The 15,785-nt window shown below is 41.1% G+C and overlaps 1 protein-coding gene across 1 annotated transcript; it reads right to left on the bottom strand.

Moving 5' to 3' along the window:
* Positions 1-3,740: 3,740 nt before the first annotated feature.
* Positions 3,741-5,915, bottom strand: LOC139195738 (plasmodesmata-located protein 1). Its single transcript, XM_070821111.1, has 2 exons — positions 4,732-5,915; positions 3,741-3,982 (listed from the first exon to the last, which is right to left on the bottom strand). Exons 1-2 carry the CDS (start codon positions 5,501-5,503, stop codon positions 3,837-3,839), a joined length of 918 nt encoding a protein of 305 aa, XP_070677212.1. The 5' UTR covers positions 5,504-5,915; the 3' UTR covers positions 3,741-3,836.
* Between the last annotated feature and the right edge of the window lie 9,870 nt (positions 5,916-15,785).

Genomic DNA, 15,785 nt, shown 5'->3' on the forward strand with positions numbered 1-15,785 from the left:
GTAGGAGTCTTCTTAACAAACAAAGAATGATCATTCTGAGAACCAATGAAATCCAAAAAGGAAAGGGCACCTTGCAGCTTTTCATACCAAGCTCGGGGAGCTTGTTTCAAACCATAAAGAGATTTATTAAGGTGACAGACATGAGTAGGCTTAGTGGAATCCTGAAAACCGGGTGGTTGCTGCATAAACACTTGTTCAAAGAGTGAACCATGGAAAATAAACATTACTGACATCCAATTGGTGAAGAAACCAATCATACTGAACAGCCAAGGTAAGAAGAAGTATGATTGTAATAGGCTTGGCAATTGGACTGAAAGTGTTAGTTTAATCTAGACCTTCTTGGTGGTGAAAACCCTTAGCAACTAGCCAAGCTTTGTACCTATCTATAATACCGTCAACTTTCCTTTTGATTCGGAATACCCATATACATCCCACAAGATTTTGAGATGAATGTGAAGGAACAAGAGACCAAGTTCCATTGTGCAAGAGAGCATTGTACTCCTCTTGTATAGCATGCCTCCAATGAGGGTGTTTAGATGCCTGTAAATAGGTGGAAGGTATGAAATCCTCATAAATACGAGAAGGAATTGGATGATTAGTTGTTGCATAAGCTTTGGACTTGACTATACCAGACTTAGAGCGAGTTTGCATGGGGTGAGTATTAGTGTGAGAAGAAGGAATGGATGAGATGGGAGAGGTAGTTCTAGGTGCAGGTGCACAAGATGGTATAATTGCAGCTACAGGATCCGATACAGGTTCAGAATTTGAAACTGATGATGATGTTGGGGAAGAAGAATTGAGAGGAGGAAAGACTAAAGTAGAAGGAATTCAGAATTTGATACATCAAACGTTCGTGAATAATTTAAGGATGTGACTGTGGTGCTATCCCAAAGCGCATTCGACACTTGCATATATATTAATTTTCACACATGACACTGTGTGACTCGCTTAAGATAATTGTTACAATAGCATTACCGTTGTGTAGATGTTCTTCTTCTTTGGGTGATATGGTCGATTTGATAGTCAGTCCATCAGTCAGCTCGAACTGCAGTGTGGTAAAATGGTCGCGGTGTATTTGATAATAATACAAATCCAACTTATCAAATAATTCTCAACATTTGATAATAATTTAATTTATGATTTTTTTTTAAGATTGCCTACCTATTTAATTGATTATGATGAAATATTGAGTATATTTTTGCTCACCATCCTCAAATGGTGGTAATGTTCACCATCATATTTATCACTTAGATGAGTTTGAATTTTGAGATTTGTGCCTATCCACTACACGAATCTCAAAATTCAAACTTATATAATAGTAATAAATAATATAGTCAGCATACACCATAGATTATGGTGATAAGTAAAAATGGTCCCTTAAATATTTGAAGGAGGTTCAGGTTTGTATTTTTCGATGCATAAAGCTTGATTCATTATGAACATTCATTCTTACATCTGAAGTTACGTGTTACTCTCGAGTTTTGGTTACTTACTTTCAAGCTTGATATCAACAAAGAGACAAGTAAAAAGACCATATGGGCCATCTCATTGCTTAGTTAAGAAGTATATAACGGAAAGAGATTTTCTCCGGATCTCTTCCACCAAATTCATAAATCCGAGCCCTTGAAATTTGATCAAACGGTTAAAGTTATTATAACTTTTAAAGGAACCTCCTTGTTTTTAGCCGTTAGATCAAATTTCAAGAATTTGATTTATGAATTTGGTAGATTTGGTGGAAGGGATCCAGAGAGGATATCTTTCTGTATATAACTATCTACATAATTGAGAACGAACAAACATCCAATCACAACATGCCAACTAAGCATGCAAAAGCACTGCTAAATTACTATAATGCCATGAAGTACTTTGCAACAATGTTCCCGATCACAATTTATGCATAAAACAAGCTTTAGCTAATTGAAAAAAACAAAGAAAAAAAAAAAGCATGTAGCACTAGCACTTGTTAAATGGGTCCCAAATCTTGCATGATTAGGCAACTAGCTAGAAATTAAAGATATAGAACTTGTTTAAAAATGCTTTTAAAATGATTGAAAATATTTTATAAGTTCTAAAAACACTTAAAAAGTGATTCATATAAGAAGCACTAATTATGTGCTTCAAGTGTTTTTTTGTTTTTTTTTTTGAGGTTCATGCTTACATTCTAACTAAATATTGATTTCAAAAGTATTTCTCTAAAAACACTTTCAGACATTTTAATTTTTTTTCCCAGACGAGCCCATAAACAATACAATTAAGATTAATTAAACCAAACTAATATTTAAGCAACATACTTTTTGGAAGCTGCATATCATACCTCCTGTGGGCACACTTACGTGGGGACAACCTAATCCTGCACATGTGTTTTATTGTGCGTGATCAAGGAAACTGACCACTAAATGCTCCCCACCTCACCATCCAACTTAGATTTTTTTTTTTTCCCTGTGATTTTGGGCGCAAACGTTTTGTAAAGGAAAACACTTACCTCCTTGTTCGGAAAGAGCTATTTTTCTTCGCGCACATCCATAATTTTGACGTGTTTACATGTGAGGAGCTAATCAATTTCCGCTTTTAAATGTCGTTAAGCAATAAGAGCCAAATGGCAAAAATAGAAAAAAGGAGGAAAGTGGACCAAGAAAGTGGATCATGCCAACTTCTTTATCACAATTATTGATTCAAAACAAGTAAAATATTCAAACAAAATAAGAGAGAGTGAAATCAAAAGCCAAAAAGCATATCTTCAACCAAGAAAAATAATTTGAGGCTCCCTATAGATCTGCATAAAACAAACAAAATCCCAACCAAAGTTAGCAAACTAGCTTTTCTTTTCTATCATATCAAAAGTTGATGAGCCCTAAAACTAAAGAGAAGTTTAACGAAATGTTTCTGATACTGTTCATTTTAATGACAAATCATATTTTTAGGGGTATATGCAATTGAGAATTTAAGAAACTTTAATGGATTAATAAATCCATGGATTTTTATGAAATTTAATTAATTTGTAGAAATTCCATATAAAATTTTGATTCAATTCCTTCGAAATCTCATGGGGAGATGTGAGATTTGTGGATGCTTAAAATACATTATGAAATCTTTTCAATTCCCTCTAATCTTTTCAACTTTCAAATTTTTAGAGGTCGTGCGATGGTAAGTGCCTTCGCCCATGAGCGATAGGTCTCGGGTTCGAGACTTAGGAGCAGCCTCTCCATAAAATGGGGGTAAGGCTAGCCGACATTCACCTCTCCCAGACCCTGCGTAAAGCGGGAGCCTTGTGCACTAGGTACGACCTCAAATTTTTTAAAATCAATTTCTAATTGAACACCCCTAGAATGTTATAAATTTATTTAAAATTCTAATTGAATACATCCGGATTTCTAAGGATTTTAATAAACTATCTTAAAATTCTAATTGAATACACCTTTAATTTCAGAGAATCACTTAAAATCTTGATTCAATACTCCTAGATTCATTAAAAGAATTAAAATCTCTCAAAATCCCAATTGAATACACCCCCTCTTACACTAAAAAAAATCAATCATGATACTATTTATTTTACCATTTATTTTGTCCTTATCGTTAAAATTCAAAACTTCCAAGCTATTTTCATTAATTTTTCTAAAACTTAAAGACCATCCATCTCAGTGACGGAGCAACACAGAGGGCAGCCTCTGATTTTCTGGCTCTGCCACTGACCCATCTCATAAAAAGCGTTTCAATCCGAACCCATCTCACGCCCTCAGTAATTTGCAGTAAATTAATTAGACTTTTTGTTCTCTAATATAATAGTAATAGCTATACAAAACGCTTACTTGTCTTAATTAAAGGCACTAATTCAATCTTCAGCGGTAATCTCCATGCTTCCCACCATGTTTCTTCATAGACTTCATGAGTTGCTTGACAAACATCAAACAAACAACTAAAAACCCAAAAGCAGCTATCCCTCCCACTGCAATTGCCACTGTCCTCTGTGTATGGTGCCTAGACTCTGCAAGTTCATACACCAATTGAGCATTCGTTTCAAAGCACTTTAATTCATAAGCGCTGTTAATAGAAGTGATTTGTTAATAGAAGTGATTTATCAAACGCACGTCGAAAAAGGCATTAAATGTCAAAAGAAGTTAGTCTAAAACACCATACAACTGTCTCTCTCTCATCTATCGTCATACCAATTTATTATCATCTACAACAGAAATTAAATAATTTAAAGAGATCCCACATCATATTTTGACTTGCATCTCCAACAGAAATTAAATAATTCAAAGAGAAATTAAATAAAAAATTTGGGATGTGCTATCCACACATTTCATTTTATTTCTCACACACCCCTTGATGATTTCTGTTTGTTGATATTCCTTAATTCATCTGATTCGACGTCTATAAATTAAAAAGATGTGTGAGAAGTAAAATGGGATGTGTGGATATCACACTCCAAAAATTTAAGAACCCCACATAAAAATCAAAGTGTGTCCAGCCAAAAACAACTTGGAATTAAATGCTCAAAACAAATATCAACACAAAGCGTATAAACCCTTCTAGAGAAACAGTGATTTTCACACTCCGTTTTTATTTCCGGTTATTTTTTTGTTTTCGCCCTCGATTCTCTTTAATTTGTTCAATCCTACAATTAAATAAAAATAGAAGAACGCACAGGAAAATAAGCAGTGCGGAAATAACTTTTCAAAATTTATACTTCAAAGATAAAGAAAAGTTTATTTTTTTGGTCTCAGACATTACCTGATGAAGAAGGAGAAGAAGTTATGCCTGTCACACCATTGGGGTAAAATTTGTAGCTAATATAGCACTTCTGCAGATAAATCTGCGCAGAAATTGCACCATTGCAGTCACTTTTAGCCCTCTGATCAGCACTTTTCACACAATCCCCACAATCCTCACTTCCCAAATCCCCCTCACACTGCCCCAAAATATACAGTGACTGATAAGTCCCAATATAAAACCCACCACTCCCATTTTTCACCCCATTTTCCACCATCCCAAAAGCTGTATCCCTCTTGTCCGCAAACCCAGCACTCACCCCGCTTGCCTGATCTTTCCCACAAATTTTAAACAGAAACTCTGTCCCCGGAACCTGTTTATACCCAGCAACCTCATACCTCAGGTAACACCCACCCAGCTGGACTCTAGCTGCTACGACTTCCCCACAGAGTTTCTTGGCCAAAGCTGGAATCTTTTTCACACAGAGGCTGCAGTCGGATGTGCTGAGGTCTCCCCTGCATTGGTACACCCCCAAGATTGCGTTTTGGCCGTCGCCAAAGGTGGTGGAAAAGTAAGTCTTTTGCGACGACTGAGAAACCAGAGAATCAAACAGAGATTTGAGGTTTTGTTTGTAAACTCCATTTGGGTCTTGGAAGTTTTGGTTCGCACAGCCTTTGTAGATCAAGTTTGTGAGATCAGCAGAAATGGTGAAAAAAGGAAAGGAGGCGAAGAGGGTGACGAAAAACAGAGCAGATAAGATGGAAGGGGAGGGCTTGGAAGTGTGAAAAACCATCTTTGGGTTGTGGGACTTGAAATTTGTTCACACCATGGAAAGGTTTAAGAAGGGGTTTGGAGTTTCTTTGGAGGGGTGCTTTCGGAGATTTGTAGAGATTTGGTGGGTTTAGTTGAAAAACAAGGAAGGAGCTCGGCTTTTTTTTGGAGGGGGTGCTTTTTGGGCCGGCTTTGTGTTTGTAGCTTTGCTAAGAGCAACTCCAGCGTTGCAAAAGCCCTAGAGCAACTCATTATTGAATATCTTCCAGTTAACATTAACCGTTTTTAATAAATAGTAACTACTTTTGCATCTTCATCCTTAAATTGAATAGTCGTTTTTGCTGTGTTTAATCATTTATTTCCTTATGAGCACAGACGGTGTTCGAAGTTGTCTGAAAAAAATTCAATTTTAAAGAATACGAAGACATGTTTTGTCGTGAACATTATTTGGTTAACCTCAGTAACCTTAATTTTTATCAACTCCTTTGCTCGTATGAGTATCTCGTTTCGGCCCTCTTGTACGGTGAAACCAAATCCAGATCTAACTCGGTTTGGTCCCATAATTACTGTGATATGCCTCATTAATTTGATGTGTTTGAGATCATATCGTTGTTAGCAAAACTAAATTAAGCTGTTTATTCAGTTCAAGTTACAGAATACTTATTCAAGTCAAATTACAAATTTCGTTTGGGTTCATGATCTGATGTGATTCTTTTGCTGCAAAACCTGGACTTTGGAGTACACTGATTGTATATCATTTTTGACCCCGTGCTTTTGAATATATATTGGTTTGACACTTTGACTGCAATTAAGAACGCGTACATTTTTCAACATTTGATGAGCCGTACTCGCATACCATGCATAGTGTGTGTGTGCAGCACAGCAGTGACCTGAAAGAAGATCATATCCACATGGGAATTAGGGTTTTAGTCTCTAAAGTGACTTTGTGTGAGCAACAAGATTGTTGTTGAGATATAACACGCTTCTATATATAAAGCATAGACAATAAAATTTAAGTTTACCTTCAACTTTTCTTTATATTTAGCAGGTTGAGTGCTTAATCCAACCACAAATTGCCAAATTTCAATGTGAATATAGAAAATTTTTAGAGTGAATATTGTGTTTTTTGTGTCCGGTGAATGGTAATTTGGAGTTTTAAAAGTTTGTTTGTGACCTAAGATACCTTTTTGGAAAGGAAATGACGTGACGAAATAAACTATTACCTTGCCACCACATGAGATGGATTTTGGGCATTTAAGGTTGTTTATGTGGAGCCAAAAATAATCATAAGGCGACACGTGGATTTTTGGATATAAGAGGACAAAAATACCTTTGAGGTTCAACGGGACTCCTACGTGGGAGCAACGGACAATCATCCTTCAACTAAATCAAAAATGCCCAAAATAGGTAACAATTCAAAACCTATCTCATCAAACTCTTCTACAAGGTAACTCCCAAAACCTATTTTATTCCATATATCTTTTACCTCATTTTCCCTTTTTTAGTTGATCAATTAGCTATTTATTCACTCCATAACCTCCCAAAAAACATTCCTTTTATTATGTTAATTAGCCAATTAATATATTTATTCCTAATCAATATATTAATTTGCTAATTAAATCACCAAATAACACCCAAAATACACATAAAAGGCCGGCCACTCTTTCTCCAAAGAGGACCGGCCATGCCCTATAAATATGACCTACTTTTCTCTAAAAACCTAGGTCTTGACTCTTGCTAAAATTCTCCAAAACTCTTTAAACACTTTTCTCCCTAAATTCTAACTTTGGCATTAGAGGTTCTTCAGCCAAAGCCCCCCATGCATCGTGGGCGCGTGAGGCTCTTGGCCTTAACCTAAGGTGTTATTTGTTTTGTAGGTGCAATTTTGTCCAAGATCAAGGAGGAAGAAATTTGCATTCACAAATTGTTGATCTCATTGAGAGAAGAGTGACACACTCGTAGAAGACTCCCACATCAAAAAGTTTTTCTATTTTCTTGTCCATTTGTAGATTTTTCGTACGTTCTTATTATTAGAATTTTTTATTTGCAAAGATTCTTTGATAAAATGTAAAAGAGAAATACAATGGCTAGAAGTTTAGAAAATTCCACAAGTGAAAATTCCAATATCCAAGGAATGGGACATCGGCAATCCACGAGGCTAAATGCGACAATAAGTGGAGCGGCACCACCACAACGAGTTTCCACCATGGGAACCACCACGGTGGCTACCTTGGTAGCCATTCGTGGCGAGGTCCATGGTGCCTTTACCACGGCCTGAGTCGTGTCATCCAAGGCAGCTTACGTCATTAAGGCCACGACCCAAGCCTCATTCTCACATGCATCACGCACCGAGCAGCCCACTCTCGTGGCCCAGCCTGCTCCAGCTGAGCAGCCCAATCCCGTGGCCCAGCCTGCTCCCGCTGAGCAGTCCACTCTCATGACCTAGCTTGCTCCGCCCGAGCAGCCTACTTCCATGACCCAACCTGTACCTGCTGAGCAGCCCACTCTCGTGGCCCAGCCTGCTCCCGCCGAGCAACCTACTTTCTTGGCCCAACATGCTCCAACCGAGCAGCCCACTCCCGTGGCCCAGCCTGTTTCAGTCAAGTAGCCTACTCTTATAGCCCAACCTGCTTCCGCGGCCCAATCTACTCCCATGGCCTTCTAAGTAACCCAAATCGATCCAAGATTAGTTTAACTATCCTGGCTCCAAATTTCCAGACCGACGATCGAACCAGGAGCATTTTCACCACATTTTTCTACGGATTTGGCATTTCCCAACTCAAATCTCGCGCCCAGAGTTTACCACACTTCCACTACTCAAGAAAACGTATTCATTCCAAGCTATTCCAACCCAAACAGAGAACAACACTTGTCTTGACAAGTCATAGAGTTAACGAGTGCCCTCGCACAGCAGACGACCTTGGTGATCAGCTCTTGCAGCGCACCGAGATGCAACGTGCCTTAGACGAGGTGTCCCTAAGTAGGACAAGGGCAGACAAAGAACATTTTCAGCAGCGTCCCGGCAAGCAGCCACGAACCAAGTGTTCATGCAGTGTACATTCCCGATTAGGCCCCCAAGATAGCGTATACTCCCGTCTTATAGCGCGGATGAGCGTGCACTCTCGACTATACCCACAAACGAGCATACATTCATAGTTGGGGTCACACTAGATAGTCAACATAAGCAACTTTCCAGCCGAAATGATCATTCGCAGCTAAGCCCGCAATGAGCATCATCCACGGCTAAGCCCGCAATGAGCATCATCCACCTCACATCGGAGTAGGCAGCACGACGGACGGAGAGAAATAGCCACTAAATCTGGCTCAAGTTCAACTGACAGTCTGCGAAAAACTCGCTCGCTTGCTAGGAACGTGCAACACGCACCTCATCCGCAGCATAGACGAGCCAAACACATGGAAGAGCAGCTTAGACCAGCAAGTCATGGTTGGGGGTAGCCGAGAGCTCCACTACTTCAACAAAGGCAAATTCAGGAAAAAGTGGATAGACTTTTGACCAAGCAATTGCGCAATTTCCAACGAAACGAGGTCACTGACGAGGCACTATGACGGAACATGACCAACATAAGTAGGTCACCCTTCACGAACGAGATCAAGCAAGTAGAGCCTCCACGTGAGTTCAGCAGGTCACATTTCGCATCTTTCAAAGGGGATGAAGACCCGAAGAGACACTTAAAGCACTACCGAAGCGCAATGATCCTCTATCAAAACAACGATGATCTTATGTGCAAGATACTCGCCACCACTCTACAAGGAGAGGCGCAAGATTAGTTCTACACCATACCGCCACAATCCATCCAGAATTTCGACGAACTTTCTTTGGTTTTCACCAAAGAATATTCATCTTATCACTCGATTAAAAAGAAGTCCGACCATTTGTTCGGCATCAAGAAGAACCTAAAAGAGTCACTTTGTAACTATGTGAGGAGTTTTAAAGCAGACAAGGCAAGGATAGTCGGATGCAACGACTCGATAGCTAGAACAACCTTCCAAAAAGGACTTCCAGAAGACCAACAACCTTCTAAAAAGGACTTCCAGAAGACCACCCATTATTTAAAAAATTAATCATGAAAGAAGATCTAACTCTAGCAGACTCTTTCACTTTGGTAGAGAAACATGCACTTTGGGACGAGGCTCGCCAATGCACATTCAAAGACTTGAAGAAGTACCCGACATTACCTCCCTACCATCCAAATCGGAAGCGGCAGATGACTTATTCGCATGTTTGATGGCATCTAAAGCAGCAATAAGCTCTACCATCATACGAGAAGATTTGGGGGCCCGACTACCTGTATTCTACAGTTCAAAAGCTCTCCTCGATGCTATTAGAAATTCAAAAGCTAACTTTGGCAATAGTTGTTGCAACCCGGAAGCTCAAGTTTTACCTTCAAACACATGTAGTTATCCTTATGATACATTATTTCGCCCAATCTAGACGCACAATGATAAAGGTGTAGACCCTGACGGATGCAAAATTTTCTGACGAGCGCAACAACTCGACCCAAAAAACACGCCAAAGGCAAATAAACACTGGAAGGACACACTTGAAAGCAAGTTTTGTCTTTGTCGCCCCAAAAGATTCTACATAGAGCAAAATGTACATGCAGTTCAGCACCACTTCTCACTACGTGTTACACTGTCCCAGCCGACACTTGCTCTATAATTCAACCTTAGAGTGGTCAAATACCAGCAATTGAGCATCTTCTGCCTTCTGCTGCGTGTAACATGGCCCCAGCTCTACGGCTCCCTACCACGCATTCATGACGCAGCAGAATGGCCCAACGACGCCCTAGAGGTAGCCAAGTATGCCCTAGTCACGCTTGCTCCACCCAATGGAGACTTCTGGCATTTGCATGTCCATGGCGCATCAAATTACAAAGGTATAAGAGCAGGCGTAGTCCTTGTCATCTAGACGGTTCAATGCCTAGGTTTCAAAGTATCCAACAACGAAGTAGAATACAAGACCATACTAGCAGGCTTCTGAATGGCAACAGACTTGGCAGTGAAAAAGCTTGCAATTCATTCTGATTCCCAGCTAATCACTAGCAAGACTGCTTGAAGCGTTTCAGACTTACACCCTCACTCAAGTTCCACACGCATACAATGCTCAGGTGGACGCACCAGTCGGCCTAGGCTCCGCCCTTGACTACCAACTCAAACGCTCTATTCCGGTGGAGTATCTAGACGAGCCGAGTATAAAGGCGAAGCCAGCAGCCAAGGTGTCACAGGTTAATACAACTTCAAACTGACAAGATTCCATCATAGACTACCTGGTCAGTGGCACATTCCTAATGAAAAGATTAGAGTCTAGGAAACTCCAAATCAAAGCAACACGCTACTACATGTGGAACAACATTCTTATCCGAAAATCCTACACCGGACCACATCTCCACTACCTAGCGTCTCCCGATGACTTGAAGGTTCTAAGCTCAATCCACGAATACATTCACTCCGGAGGTCGATCCTTAGCACATAAGGCTCTTAACGCATGCTACTACTGGCCTACCATGCACCAAGACGCTAAGGAGTTAGTACAAAAGTACGACCGTTGCCAAAGCTACAAGTCGGTACCAGCACTACCTACCAGTGAGCTACACCCGCAGACGAGTCCTTAGCCGTTCATGTAGTGGGCAATCAACCTAGTAGAACCTATGCCACCTGCTACTGGGGGCAGAAACATTATGATCATGGCATACTTTACCAAATGGATAAAAGTAGAGCCCAAGAAGACCACGACTCAGACGAACATATAACATTTCATATGAAGGAACATCATTTGCCGATTTGGCGTCCTTCAGTCTATCGTCACCGACAACGGCCCGCAACTTGTGGGCTAAGATGTGGCGAAATTCTTCCAAAAGTATAACATCAAGCAGCACATGTCCATGCCAATATATCCTTAAGGCAGTGGCGGGCCGAAGCATCCAACAAGATTATCCTCGATTGCTTCAAGAAATGCCTCATCAACAAGAAGAGAAAATGGCCAGATGAACTCCCCGAATGTCTATGGGCATATCACACCACCAAAAGACGAGCAACCGGTGAGGCTCCTTTCTCTTTGGCATTTGGCTTAGAAATAATCATTCATCCCAATGTCATCAAGCCAAGTATCACCGCACTACTACTAAGCATTAAGTAGAATATCAATGAGATGACCACAAACTTAGATTTGGTAGAGGACAAGTACAAGCAGACCATCACCTACATCGCAGCCTACCAGCAATAACTCATTTCCAACTAGAACAAAAGGGTCCGGATCCGGCAGTTCCAGCTCGAAGATCTAGTCCTAAGAAAAACATTCATCAATGCCTGCAGAGAAAGCTCCAAAAAGATGGATCCCATCTGGGAAGATTCGTACAAGATCAGCAGAGTAGGCGGTAAGAGTAATTACACCCTTGCCACCATGAAACAATAAAAAGATTAAAAAACAGTTGAGCGCCTACAATATGAAGAAGTACCATGTGTGATCTCCCACTACATCAAAGCCCGAAGACTCAAGAAGGTCGACAGGCACCACCTCACAAGCCGAGGATTATCCAGTTGTTATGCAGTTCCTACCTTACAACTAAGTTCTTGTTCGTTTCATTCGTTTTTCAATGAGGAATTCAGAAGTAATCACAACTTAGCTCGGCTGCATGCTTACAACAATTGATCACTCATGTACTTCAAAAGAAGACTGCACCCTTCTTAGGGACTCATCGCAGGAATTGTTCCCCCCGATGGACCAACCATGCTCTCTAGTGCTAGAGGGTAAACGAATTGCTCTCCAGTGCGAGGGTAAACCAATTCCCCGACACCCACATGAGTCAGCTCTCCAAGACGAGAGGATACACTTTGCACTCCGAATATCCAGACATGGATGAGTCTGGCTGCCCTAGCATAACTAGATGCACAATGGCTTGCGTCGAGATTCCTAGAAGTAGCCATAATGGTCTTTTTCAAGGCTTAGCTAACTGAAGGATTTTGGGTCTCTTGGCCTAATCCGTGAGGAACCGGGCGCTAGAGACGAATGAGGCATATTACGCAGTATGCCCTACAGACGGCTGCCCTGGAACCCTAAAGCTGCTACCGAGTGCACTAAGGTAGCCTACGGTTTTTGGAAGACTGCCTATGGCTTACCCTTCGAGCAGTAAAACTGTGGTAGACTTATACAACCGCACATTCTTGTGAAAGGTTAAACAAGCTAGTGCGCATATACAAAGCTTTATCCACTGCCAACATGCTACGTAGTCGATAAGCTCATCATCTGCCAAGCACGGAACAACCTATTCCAAGTCCTAAAATGTTGTGATACTTGCTACACAACCTACATAATTGAAGAAAGCCAAGGTTAACAACCTAGTGGTTACGCGGACTTGTCTGCTTCTGTAAGTAAGGCATTTGGCTGCCAACCCTATGGCTAACAACTTTGCAAAATTCTACACCAACACATACAGCTGCATAGGCTACACGAGCTTGTCTGCTTATAAAAAAAAAGTAGCATGTCTGCCACTGGTCTATCAAGTTTAAAAGTTAGGGCATGAATAAAAGAAGCGAAGATGAAGAAAATCGAAGGAAGTATGTTTATAAATAATTAGCAAATGCCGAAGAAGTTCAAGAAAAACAGGAGCTACAAGGAAAAACAAATAAAATCCTAAAGGTTACCTAGAAGACTACATCAGCTTGGACATCCCACGACTACTCGGTTGCCACACCTTCAGTAGCCGCGACGTTCTTAGCAGCGACATCATCCAGCGCTTCACCCCCAGCTACCCCAGCCTAGACACTAACTTCTCCAACTACTTTACCAATGGAAGCCTCAAAAGTAAAATCAAGTAAGTCTTCCAGAGAAATAGAAAAGGTCTCGAAAACTCAAGCTCATCATTCTCACCCTTCAGTTGCTCATTCTTCTCAAGCAGACCAACACAGATGTGCTGTAGCTCATCCACTTCCTTCTTCAAACTTTCGTTGATTTTCAGTACACCTTGAAGTTCCAACATTTGGGGTTCAAGCCTAATGACGATTCTCTTGAAGTGTGTTGATGCACAAAATCAGCGAGGACTTTGGTACAACAGAAAGTGTCAGGTTTTGTGACCTTCGCTTGGTTGCTTGGTTGCTTCAGTCACTAGTGAGGATAAGTACGTAAATGAATAGAGACAGAGAAGCAAACACAGGATGTACGTGGTTCACCCAGATTGGCTACGTCCACGGAGTAGAGGAGTTCTTATTAGTAGTGAAGGGCTTATACAAGTACAAAGGATCAAGCTCTCAATTTAGTGAGTTCTTGTGAATGATTTAACACAAAATGGCATTAGGCAATATTGTGGGGGGATGACCCCTATTTATAGAAAAACTTGTAGCTTTGTCACATTGACATGTGTCATGTTATGATTGGTTCTTGATGTTGACACGTGCTGCGCTCTGATTGGCTTCTAATCTTGACACGTGTCGAGTAGTGATTGGCCTCCTGGTCGGAGGGGAACTCTTCTGGGTCCTTGACAGTATAGCGTTGGCCGGTGCTCGGTAGTTTCGGGATTGGTCAAGTATGGTACAAACAGTGCTCCCCTAAGTTCCCGAGTGAGGGAAACTCCTCGGTTGGGGACTTGCAAGATCCAATCCCTTGAGTAATCACGAAACTTCTAAGTACCGAAGTGTGGTCTGATCTTCATCTGCCCTTCTCTGGAAGTACCTTTCCTCCATCCGGGAATGGTGTATTTAGCTGATGTTGACGCACAAGGTAATGTATCAATTTCACTTGAAGCTTAGTTGTAGTTTCGGGCTTAGTCAAGTGTGATACAAACCCTATAGTAGGAGTCCCCCAAGTCGCCGAGCTAGGAGATCTGCCGAAAGAGGTGACAGACAAGGTAAGCAGTCAAACTTCCAAGTAAGCAACCCAGGATCAGAGGTTTGACTTCGGCTTCCGGTTGATTGTTCTCATTCTCCTTGTCTCTCATTCAACTGCCAGGATAAGAAGAAGCAAATGGATAAGAGATGATATGAGATACTTTTGCTTTTGAAGAAGTAACTTTCCACAGGCTTATTCTTGAACTGTGCTGGAGGGTTTTCTGGTGCCCTTCAGAGTATAAGGCCGACTCAAAAATTTGAGGGTCAAAACAAGTCCATCAAATCTAGAGTACGTTCGACCTTGATGATATGGGATACTTTTGCTGTTGACGGAATAATGAATGTGGTATGGAAAGGTGTCGTGCTGTAGTGATCTGTTTCAGCTCACCGTTGAACCTTCTGCTTCAATCTTTTGCATGGCAGAAGTGGTGTGCAACCTTTGCATTTAAATGGTCATTCAGAACATTCCTTCATAGTGACTCATCCACGCTTGGCAGCTTCAGTGTAAAGAGCCAATATCTGATCAACTGTCATGAGGTATTTGCCGGTGGAATTCGTGACCTTGACAGCAGTTGAGGATGAGTACTCGAGAGCAATGCTAAGTAAGCAACCAGGCAAAGGCTCCAGGCAGTCAGTTCCAAATTGGAGGTTTGATTTCAGGTTCCGACTGACTGCTCTCTTTCTCCTTGTCCTGCAGGTGTGGACAAGGACAAAGACAAAGATAGGGAGAAAGCATGATATGGGATACTCTTGCTTTCGACCCTGATGATATGAGATACTCTTGTTCTTGGTGTGGCTTATTTGCTGAGGTATTATCGGGGGGAAATAAAGCTGAGTATTTCGAGAGGTTATGTTGAGGGTGCCTTTTCGAATGCGAGAAAGGGTTGAGCATTTTTGCAGGTTTGCCTGTCCGTTGAGGAGGGAGGTCAATGTATATAGGGATTTCCCAATAACAAGTAGTAATGCTATTCCTTTACCCTTCTTGGTCACAGCAATGTAGTGGGAGCTGCCAGCTTCACGTGTTTTAATTTTGTCAGAGCACTTTGAAAAAGTGGTATGTGGTATCTGGAAAGCTGATGTTACGTGTGAAGATTACAGACAAGCTTTATCTAAGGAAATCTGGCTCTCGAAGTTCTGAGAGTTGTGCCTCTTCGGTTTTCGAACAAGCAATCCCGTCGAGGATCTGACTCTCGAGATTCGGAAAGCGGTGCTACTCCGGTTTTTTAGAAAGTAATTATGTTGGGAGTCTTTTCTCGAATGTGAGTAAAGGTTGGACGTTCTTGCCAACCTGTCTTGCCGCAAAACCCGGAGGTCGACACACATAGGGACTTTCCAGTTGTCAAGCAGTGGTGCTGTTCCTTTACCCTTATGGGTAATAGTAGGGTAGCTGGAACTTCGAAATTCTCGTGCCTAAACTTTGTCAGATATCTTTGACAAAGTTATATGTGGTACCCGAGGAGTTG

This window comes from Malus domestica, chromosome 05 (assembly GCF_042453785.1).
Source record: "Malus domestica chromosome 05, GDT2T_hap1".
Classification (NCBI taxonomy): domain Eukaryota; kingdom Viridiplantae; phylum Streptophyta; class Magnoliopsida; order Rosales; family Rosaceae; genus Malus; species Malus domestica.

What these genes read in the sequence shown, in the direction of transcription:
- LOC139195738 (XM_070821111.1), bottom strand. Translation starts at nt 5,503, where the DNA reads ATGGTTTTTCACACTTCCAAGCCCTCCCCTTCCATCTTATCTGCTCTG. An exon ending in TTCTTCTCCTTCTTCATCAG is followed by an intron (nt 3,983 to 4,731) that starts GTAATGTCTGAG and finishes ATGAACTTGCAG; the next exon opens with AGTCTAGGCACCATACACAG.